Consider the following 10728-nt stretch of genomic DNA (forward strand, 5'->3'; position numbering starts at 1 on the left):
AGACCAAAACATGGCAGAAGATAATGCAACCTCATATACTCTTGGAATGGAAGTTTTAGTTGCTTTTTGGAATTAGGGAACAAGGAAGCTCTTGTCTGTTGAAGAAATGGACAAGGCTGGAAATCTGCCTTGAGAGGTGACTTGATTTCTTGGACAAGCATCCACGTATTAAAGGAATTCTCCTTGTTGCTTAAAAGTAACTATCCAGTATTGTGATGTATTTGCTGAAAACTGTTGTATCCTTTGGCATCTTTTTCAATTCTCTCCTTTCCCTGCAGGAAGCAATTTTGCCGATAACGTCAATACCCTCATTGATTTGGGGGAATTGGAGGTTTCGAATGTGCCATCACAACCGCCACCACCACCACTCCTTCCATCAGCCTTGAACACAGCACCAACTCTAACTCCAGCTCCAGCCTTATCAGAAATCCCCATGCTTCCACCCCCGCCTCAGGCAACTGGTCACTTCCAGAGCCATTCAATTGGCCATGCTGAATCCATTGCTACTCAATCAACTAGTAGAGCCAATTCCCTCTCTCTCCTTGATGAGGAACTCCTATGTTTAGGTCAGTTGGATGCGGTTTGATGGTGTTTAATGTGGAGCTAGGGAGCCGCTACTGTGGGTACTTTTTCCACAACCTGGAAAATGGAAGGTCTTCATCACAATCCATTAAATAAGCCTGTTTTCTGGACTAGAGTGTCCCAGAGAGCTAAGGAAGGCAGCATAGGCAACATAGCAATCTGTTTTGAATGCTGCCACCATATTGAGATAAGAAAGACTGAGAGAGATGGAATACCATAAGCTCGATGGAAACGTTATAATTCCTCTTTTCCCAACTTGCTATATCTACATTAATTGGGTAGTGTCCATAAATAGTGTATGTATGTATGTATTTAATAAATGTATGTAGGGTACCCATCTCATACATACCACTCTGGGCGGCTCATAATTAAAGCAGAATATAAAACAAAACAGGCAGAATCAATCAATCAACAAAAATATCGTAAAAATGGCATCTGAGAACACTCATAAACACTCAAATTAGCCATGAAACAAGCTCATTTTATCCAAGCCCTGGGCTTGGAAGAAAGTCAGGTTAGCATTAGGATTGGAGCGGGTCTAATTTTGGGAGGGGGGGCGGTGACGTTTCTGAGGACAAGCACCCTGGCAGAAAAAGCTTTTCTGCTGGGTCGAGACGATGCTCTCTCACAGACAGGGTCTGGAATATACCTCCCCTGCACAGGAAGGTTACACGAGGGCATTTTGAGAAAGCATGTGGTAGCATTTATTTGTTTGAATGAGCTGGGAGCAGTAAACTTACTCATGCTTTCAGAAGAACATCTGTACATTGCCGTGTTTGCTTTTGCTCCTGGTTGTTGAGTAACAAATGCAGTCTAAACAATAATAGTTGTGCAGCTAAAGAACAGTAGAAACAATTAAGAAACGGCTGTGTGAATTGGCCCAATGTCTATTTTTTAACAGGTTTTCAAAGAGTCGCTGAGCCAAATGTAAGCATGACATCTGTCAGGGAGAGGGAGGGGTATTGCAATTAACTCCCCATTCCACCCCCATCTCTGTCCGTCATCTCACAACACAGCACTCTCAGGTACAGCCTTAGAGAACGAGGGTTTGTTCAAGACCCCACAGGATAAAATGTAGCTAAACCTAGATTTGTACTTAGGTTTCCACGACCTAAATGCAAAATATCGCATGCTGCTTCTCACGGGAACCTCATCAGCTTACTTAACGAGTTTTTCCCTACTAAAATGTGACTTGCCTGTATTGTTTCCAATTCCTAATACTGGTTTTTCCCCCCCACTCAGGCCTCAATGACCCTGCTCCAAGTGTAGTAAAAGAATCAACTGAAAGCAATCAGTGGAATCTGCTCCAGGTATTTTGTTTTCTGTACTGTACTAGGTTTTAGGTCTGTGCAGCCATTTAGATTCGGTTCCAAAGAGATGCACTGAAGTTGGCAGGCAGGTAAATATAGAGTTCTTGGATACAAGATGGACAGCAAATAAATTACATAATAAATAAAAAAAATATAACACCTATCTGCAGTTCTTTAAAGCAACCACACCTTTTCCTGAAGTTTGTGGCTATAAAGAGTAGATAGATGCCCCCTTTGCTCCTTCTTGTGTTCAGAGGCACATTTTTGAATTAAATTTGAAATGCTGCATAACTTTCTCTGTTTATACTTCAGAAGATTTTTAGGAGGCTATCAAGAATGAATCTGTTCTAAATAGAATTGCCCTTTATTTTTCTGGCTTATTCTATTGTTAGGGGATGCAGTAATGAAGAGCACCCTATTTTCCATAGGAGATACAGATCAGATTTATTTTCCATAATGATTCCTATAACGCGGCAAGCCGTTTGAAATGGAGAAGTGCCTTTTTAAAACCTGTTGTGCCCTTGGCCCCCTTCACCTCATCCTTTGTATAGAGCAGAGCTGTCAAACTGAAGCCCCGTGGGGTGGTTAGATCTGGCCCCGCTGAGCCGCCCTGGAAACAATGAAGGGCTGGCCAGTGGTGGCTTTGCCAGCGAAAACAGAGCACGGGAGATTGCAACGGCCTCCTGCAATCGTCTGCTAGTGAAAATGGAAGTCAGGAGGGCCCAAGCTCTCTCTTCACTGACAGAGGGTTGCAGGAGGCTGTCACAGCCTCCCGACCTCCGTTTTTGCTGGCAGAATGCTCAGGCTACCACAGGCGCCCCCGACATGAGTGATGTTGCACTGGCCACGCCCACTCTGGCTACGCCCACTCGGTTCCCAAGGTCAAACACAACCCTGATGCGGCCCTCAATGAAATCGAGTTTGACACCACCACCCCCCCCGGTATAGAGGAATACGCCACGCTTGATCCATTCTAGAGTATGATAACAGAAGAGAGGTGAAATATTGCAGTGGTACATCTCTTTCCTGTGTTGCAGAATGAGCCAGTAGATCTGGACTTCTTGAATCCAAAGCCAGTTTCTGTTCCTTGCAACTCTGCAGTGAATCCGCTTCTCTCATCTGTGTCACAGCCTGGATGTGGAGCATCAGTACCTCTTCCTTCTACCTTCACAGCCCCTCAGCCTGTTTCCAGTATCTCTGCTCCTACCTCAACTTCTTTCATCTTCTCTACCGGACTTCCACTTGGCTCTTTAAGTACATTGCCTGTAGCTTCAGGCTACTTTGGCTCAGCAATGGGAACGAATGAATTGCACAAGATAGATCCATTAAATCATCTTCTAGAGGAAAACAAAGGGTAAGGGTTGTTGTTGTTGTTTTGGCCTGTTCTGTCTGCTTGATAATGGCTCTTCCCCCCTTTTAAATTAAAAATGGGGAATGAGGGCATTTTCTTTAAATAATGTCAATTTTATGACATTAAATAATAATAAAATTAAATAATTAAATAATGATGTCAATAAAAATAAATAATTAAATAAAAATAATTAACGTCAATTTAAATAATGTCACTTTAACCTTAGACTGTCTACTATTGACCTCACCCCTTTCCTAAAAGGCCTGTAGGGGGCGTGCATAAGCGCACCAATCGTGCCTACCGCCCCTGTCCTATTGTTTTTTTTATTTTTCTTATAAGTATCTATTTCATGTATTTAAAACTATATTTATTCTTATACCTGTATCTTGCAAGCGATTGACAAATCCAATAAATACTAAATACTAAATATTTTCAATATTTGGAACTATTTTACTAAATGGTTCCTTAAAATTGGCACATAAGTACAAGTACAGATCGGACTCGACTTACAACCTCTGTTGGAACCAGAATTTTTATTGTAAGTTGGTGCAATCAAAAGTGAGTTATCCCTTGCCTGGACTCAATTTTGCACCCATTTTTACCATGGTCGTTAAGCGAAATACGTAATGGTTAAGTGATATTTTTTTTGTTGGAAACGGGCTGGGAAGGTTGCAGATTGCGAACATGTGACCACAAGGGGCTGCAGCCAGTCAGACATGTGAACTGATTGCCAAGTTCCCAAAATGCTTAAGTGGAGGACTTCCAGTAACATCCACTCCATCAGTGACTGTCTGAAGTTAAACAATGGTGCTGAATGAGAGGGACTGATAGATCCCTATCAGCAATGGTGCTGATAGATCCTCATAGTTGCACCTGTTGCAGTGTCTCCATGCTCATGTGAAGCGCTTAGAAACTGGCTTGCGGTTGCAACATCACAGCATTCTGTGGCCATGTGAGCACCATCAGCAACCTTTACTGCCAACTTCTGACCAACAAAGTTATTGGGGAAGCCAACAGGAGGTCACAAATGATGATTGTGCAACGGTGGGATGCTGAGATCGTGCCGCATTTCCCTAATGACAACCAGGATTGTCAGAACTGCTGTGGCATGTCAGTGCTATCCCGTGACTTTGTCCCTTATGACCACTTCATTCAGAGTTGGGGTTCCTGGTCCCAAATACCATCGGTAAGCAAGCACTACCTGTAATAATGACACTGACAAACAGATGTTTATCTACAGTGGATTTCTGGGTGGCCTTATAGGCAACTCGTAAAAGACATACTATACAGTCATGATTGTACTTCAAAAATAGAGGCATAGAAACTGGCAAACCAATTATATAATGTAATGTGCACAAAACACGTCTAGACAAAATCAACCCTTTTGCTATTTCACTTTGGGTAAAATGATAATTATTTAACAACATGTCAAACTAGCCCAGATAAATTAATATTTAAACAAAATTTCAAAACAAGACAAAATTTTGATTGTATAAGTGGGATGGGATGCCTCATATAACATAATTGCCTTTATTCTAGTGCTGTTACTTTTCATTCTTCCTGCTGCTGTGGTTCAGCACTTGTGCTACTGGGAAGATTGTGTGTGTGCGTGCGTGCGTGTATTCTCCATCCATCTTCCCCATCAGCTCAGAATATATTTAATTGAGCACCATTGATGGAGATACAATACAGTAGTCATGGGCAGGGTTTTATCTTCAAAGGGCCATTTTCTGTTACAGGAATTGATACTAACCATAAGCATTTCCAATTATTTGTGTGTGTGTGTGTGTGTCCCCATTAAACAATATATGAACACAAAGTGACAATAGGTGTCCTGTCTATATTTTAAATTTAGATTCAAGCTGCCTTGAGTCCACTTTTGCCTTATACATGAAATAAATCAGTGTTACTATTAGCCTATGCGTTAATTTGGTAATGATGGGGAATCCTTCTTCCAGGTCTTCAGCTCCAGCAGCCGTAACGGCCTCTACAGTCCCTGCTGCTACTTCTGCACTCCTGACATCTGCTACAGGATTGCCGCTGGCTGGTCCAGGTGTCCCTCCAGTTCCATATCCAGGAAGTCCCATCTTCCAATCAGCCCTGTTCCAGCAACAAGGAAGTCCCTTGAAAGGACCTGAGATTTCCTTAGCCAATGTCCATGTTCCACTGGAATCAATTAAGCCAAGTATGGGGTCATTGCTGACCAGTATCTGTTTAATGGTGAAGTGAAGGATGCATATTTTTATTCTTAGAAAAAAAAAATAACGTAGTTCTTCACATATACACAGCCCTTCTTCATTCCATATAATGAATGCATGGATTTTTTTTAACCTTTTACTTTCCAAAAACATAGCCTCTTATCATGGGAGCAAATGCTGGCAATATTCCTGTATATGCTCTCATGCCTCTCATGTTTGACACTAAATGTCTGTTACAGGTTTTTTTTAAAAAAAAAAAAACATGTTTTGCTGGAACAAATGGAAGCGAAAGAAATTTATAGTAAAGTGATGCTATTTTTGAGGTAGTTCTATCCCTTTAGAGAAATATTTAGGGAAAATTAGAAAAATAAATGCTGTCCAGATAACCTTTTTTCAACATTTATCCTTAAATTTGTAATCAATAAGAGCTATATATTGAAGATGGTGGGGTGGACACATAGGGACAGCGACTGGCCAGGGTCTCCGAATTAGCTGCTGAATTTGGTTTTGTGGCAGCCCCTTTTCTCTTGTAGTGACATTAAGGACTCTTTAAGCAAGACATTCTAACTCCTTGAATCTTAACACTCAACTGAAGAATTATTTCTTGCCTTTTTATGCAAAAGGCTTAGTGCTTTCTCTGGTAGGCAGACTATTCTCCGTCTCCATCATTTTTTCCAACTTTCTCCATCCTATAAGTGGACCCTATTTTCAGGGTTTAAAGATAGTGGCACTAAGGACACGGGTTCAAACCACATGCAGCTACTTGAGATGCCCCACCCCACCCCACCCCCAACACTGAACTGCATGCCTCTAGGGTCATATTTTGATCTGTTGATGCCTATTCTTTGGTTTAGGCCGCTAGCATTCAGGCTGATCACTGCTGCTGTATTGGACTGTTGGATAAAATAGCAATAGCACATAGACTTATATACCGCTTCACAGTGCTTGCTTTACAAGCGGTTTACAGAGGCAGCATATTGCCCCCCCACAGACAATCTGGGTCCTCATTTTACCCACCTCAGATGGATGGAAGGCTGAGTCAACCTTGAGCCAGTGAGGATCGAACTGCTGGCAATTGGCAGAATTAGCCTGCAATACTGTAGGACTAACCACTGCGCCACCAGGGCTTAAGGCTGTATGAGATTAACATACTGTTGGACTGATTACATACAATTCTATTTACTTAGCAATGGAAAATGACCCCCCACCAAGCCATAAAAATAGTGGGGGGTTGACAGGCCAAGGAGGGAGAACGGTATTACATAGTCCTCAACGTACGACCACAATTGAGCCCAGAATTTCTGTTGCTAAGCAAGACAGGTGTTAAGTGAGTTTTGCTCCATTTTATGACCTTTCTTGCCATTGTTGTTAAGTGAATCTCTGCAGTTGTTAAGTGAATGTGGCTTCCTCATTGACTTTGCTTGTGAGAAAGTCGCAAAAGGTGATCATATGACCCCAGGAAATTACCACTGTCATAGGTACATGCCAGTTAAAGTCCATGCTGTTGGTTCTGTCGATGGCATGTTGCTCTTTTACCATGTAAACACTTTCTTCGCCTCGGCAGGCAGTGTTCTTCCTGTGACTGCTTACGACAAGAATGGTTTGCGTATTCTGCTGCACTTTGCGAAGGAGTGCCCTCCCGGGAGGCCTGACGTGTTGGTGGTGGTGGTATCGATGTTGAATACAGCACCTCTTCCTATCAAGAATATTGTGCTACAAGCTGCGGTGCCAAAGGTGGGGGAAAGAAGAGAACAGTTGGCCAAGAACCAACGAGAGGAAGAATGTAGAATTCTTTTATTGGTGCAGGCAGAAGCCAAGGAATCCTTCTGGGTCACGGGGCTAAATCAAAGATAGATACTCTAAGGAGAATTGTGTTACCATTTTGCAGGATTTTTGTTCCCAATTACTGCTTAGGATGTCTTTGGATAATGTTGATTTCCACTGAATAACTGGGGATTTCCTCAGCTGACCCTAAATTAATTTTATGAAGGCAGTTACACTAGACAGCTGAGTGGTTTGGCCTTCTCTTAGAAAATATTCCCATTTTTCCCAATACACTTACAATCAAATGTCTAGTACTATTTCTACAGCAGACATTGCCTTAACTTTTCTTTCTGATGTTTTCTTTGCAGTCCATGAAAGTAAAATTGCAGCCACCTTCAGGGACAGAGTTAGTTCCATTCAATCCCATCAAGCCACCAGCTGCTATTACCCAGGTCATGTTGCTTGCAAATCCTAGAAAGGTGGGAAGGCTTTTTGTTCCAGATTCTCCTCCTCTTCTTAAAGATATAGTCATTTTCCTTATACTGGGTCACGTTTTGTATGTCTCATCACTGTTTTCTTGGACTGATGTGATGGGTAGCAAACAGACTTCAATACTTTTCAGGGTTGGAATAAATAAGAAATATGGAGCATGATGTGTTATTGAATTTTGGTAGGCCTTGTTTTTCTTTCCCCCTGTGCTTCACTAAGACAACTTTTGTGTACATCTGTGAAATTAGGGGACGTGCCTCAACCTCTCAATTTTCTGTAGCATCTTTGGAACTGTTAATGTCACAGTAATTATGTTAGGCTGAAAGGGGTGGGGTGGTTGGCTTTTTCGTTTTTTAGGGGTGGGACTATAAACAGAAAGTCCCTAGAAAGTAATAGTTCTGTACACCTCCTCCAGAGAAATGGCCAAAACCATGGTATTGGTTTCTGCTTCCCAAATGATAAGAGTTTTCATCAGCACAGCTATGGACCATTTGGGAAGGGAGTGGGCAGCTGAATTAAAGGTGGGGAAATTATCCCGCCAAAAATCAGTCCTTTTATCCGAGAATCGGACCCAATTGAGTGGAAGAAAAAAAATCCCACAGTACTGATACCCAAGGACTCCCAACTCCCAACTTAAAGGCTGATCAATGGCATGCATCATATATTCTCATTTAAGTGCTCTTTTACTCTGTATTCTGTGGCTGGCTGTTATATTTGGTTTTCCTTTTTCGTTGCAGGAGAAAGTGAGGCTGAGGTATCGACTGACTTTCACATTGGGAGACACGCCCAGCACCGAAGTGGGGGAAGTAGACCAGTTCCCTCCAGTTGATAATTGGGGAAAGCTATGACCCAGAGCTATTTCATGGGGACTGGAATGAATGTGACATGACAAAGGCACCGGCGGTATCAGTTGGTGATATTTAGCTTCGTTTACATGTCCCGTCCACTCCACTTGTAGCCGTAGTCCAGAATGTTTCCCGCACTCTGAGACGATAGTAAATGCCAAGTGTAAACTTGTGGGAGCAGCCAGGAACAGAGACCTGGTTGGCTTCTTTACCTTGGCCAATCCAATTCTATCTTCCACTTCATTGAAACTTGAAATATAAATGTTCTGGAGAATTTGATGAGCGGAAATTGAATACCCTGGAACATTCTTTCAGTTAGGCTAGCGGTCTACCAAGGGCTATGATGCCTTTGTAAATTCTTTGGGGGTAGAGTCCAAATGACCTTCCTATACCCGATTCTTTTTACCTCTGTGGGATCAGAACTAGGATAACCGTTAGGCTTGCTGAGCAATAAGATACACTTCAAGAAATGGAGGTTTTTGCCATGATCAAGCACTCCATTGACAGAATATCTGTTCCAAGAGCCAGTAGAGCCCATACAGATATGCCACTTGAGAACATCATCGACACCCAGGTCTAAAGTTGCTGCCTTCTAATTTTATACTTGCAGCTGATTTGCTTGTGTGCTTTTTCCCAGTAGCTGCTGAGTTTTGTATGCACACAGCTGTTTTTCTTCTGCATACACAATTGTCTCATTTTTGTGAGTTAGCTACAATAAAGATCCATATATAGTTTACACTGCTCAAGTGGGAAGCATGGAGCAATGGAAATACAAATAGTAGAGAAGGAGCATCCATTCAGGTGGAGTTGTTCATTGAGCTCAAAGGAGGAAGCTAAGGATCTGAGGCTTCTCCTGAAGGCACTATTGTTAGTTAAAAGTATAAGTATATTAAGCTATAGGAATGTACCAGATCTGCAGACCAGGGAAAAGAGGAGCCATGGCCACGCATGTGCAGGGATGATACACTCCAGTTTTACTCTTCTTAGATAATAGGTGGGTAAGTGCAATTGTCTATAGGAAATCTTTTATGTTGAGACAGGCAGGCTTTTCTAAATAGTGATACGCACGATACAGTTCAAAAGCCATAGAGGGGGGGGGTCACTGCTTTGAGTAATTACTTTCTCCTGTGTAACGGTTTTGGTTTAACTATGTGCTCATCTGGAACAAATCATTTTGTTCCCTGGTGAAGAGAAGGCCCTGAAAATCTACTCTATGCTACACTGTAACTGAGGTCCTTTTTTTGTGTGTGGGAGTTTTAAATTTTGCAACGTTTTGGTATTAAAGAGATCGTGGGACGATCAGACCTCCGTTACCATGGCTGTGACTTCTTTGCGTTAAGCTTCTGTAGACAAGATACAGTTAACCACACAACAGAAAGAACCTCATTGGCTTTTGAAGGGATCCAGTTTCAAGTCTGTGAGGAGTTCGTCCCTGATTAGCCAAACTCGTGGTATCGGGGCCGCATTATGTAAAGCTGAGCCCAGCAGTATTATTATTTTTTTTGCTCTTGATCTCGTCCTCTCTAATATTATAATCTCCTGATTATCAGCATTTTACTTCAGCTTCTCAGTCTGCCCCAGTGCCATACTTACTTGTACAGAGCAGATTTCCCTGTTAAGAGATGGTCTGCAAATCACTCTTGAGGAAACCACACACACACACACACAAAGCACAAGGGCTTTCTGCCAAATTCTTTCATGCTATCAGCAGTGCCACTCTGTCCATGCTGTATAATCCAACAGAAAGATTTCATAGTCTCACTGTGTGGAAATGTACTACAAGCTTTAGAAATTATTTATGAATGTTCCTGTTCACAGGCTGAAGTTGCAGCTTTCTATCAAACACTAAGATTGTAAATATATATTGGACGCATTTGTTTTTCTGCACGCTCAATAAAAATACTTTCTCTACTCTGCTTTAGCTACCTTGCAGCCACTTCATACTAAAATGTATTTTTGTCTGAAAATTATTGGAGTTAACAACCTGTCCTACATGTTTCTTTACAGTAACTGTGATGTAAACAAAGCTCTATGGCTAAATATCAAACTACTATATGTACCCAAGTATCTTCTGGTTTGTTTTTAAACTCTTGAGTAAAGAGAACTCAAGATTTATTTCAAGAAGATCAGATGGCCCCTGGGTTTAAAGTTAAAATAAGCAAATGAAATGATTTGTTTCAACTTGCATG

At 41.8% G+C, this 10728-nt stretch overlaps 1 protein-coding gene across 1 annotated transcript in view; it reads left to right on the forward strand.

Annotated features, from left to right (window-relative positions):
- GGA3 (golgi associated, gamma adaptin ear containing, ARF binding protein 3) overlaps positions 1-10460 on the forward strand; it is a 28932-nt gene extending 18472 nt beyond the window's left edge. Inside the window, exons 11-17 of the mRNA XM_026667435.2 lie at positions 279-566; positions 1825-1892; positions 2930-3246; positions 5202-5428; positions 7006-7175; positions 7574-7684; positions 8432-10460. Coding sequence (XP_026523220.2) covers positions 279-566; positions 1825-1892; positions 2930-3246; positions 5202-5428; positions 7006-7175; positions 7574-7684; positions 8432-8542 — 1292 coding nt within the window. The 3' untranslated portion in view covers positions 8543-10460. The remainder of the gene's footprint in view (positions 1-278; positions 567-1824; positions 1893-2929; positions 3247-5201; positions 5429-7005; positions 7176-7573; positions 7685-8431) is intronic.
- The last annotated feature ends 268 nt before the right edge of the window (positions 10461-10728 follow it).

The sequence above is a fragment of the Notechis scutatus genome, chromosome 2, assembly GCF_049901735.1.
Source record: "Notechis scutatus isolate UNSWTSFEM ecotype Mainland chromosome 2, rNotScu1.2, whole genome shotgun sequence".
NCBI classification, from domain to species: Eukaryota; Metazoa; Chordata; class Lepidosauria; order Squamata; family Elapidae; genus Notechis; species Notechis scutatus.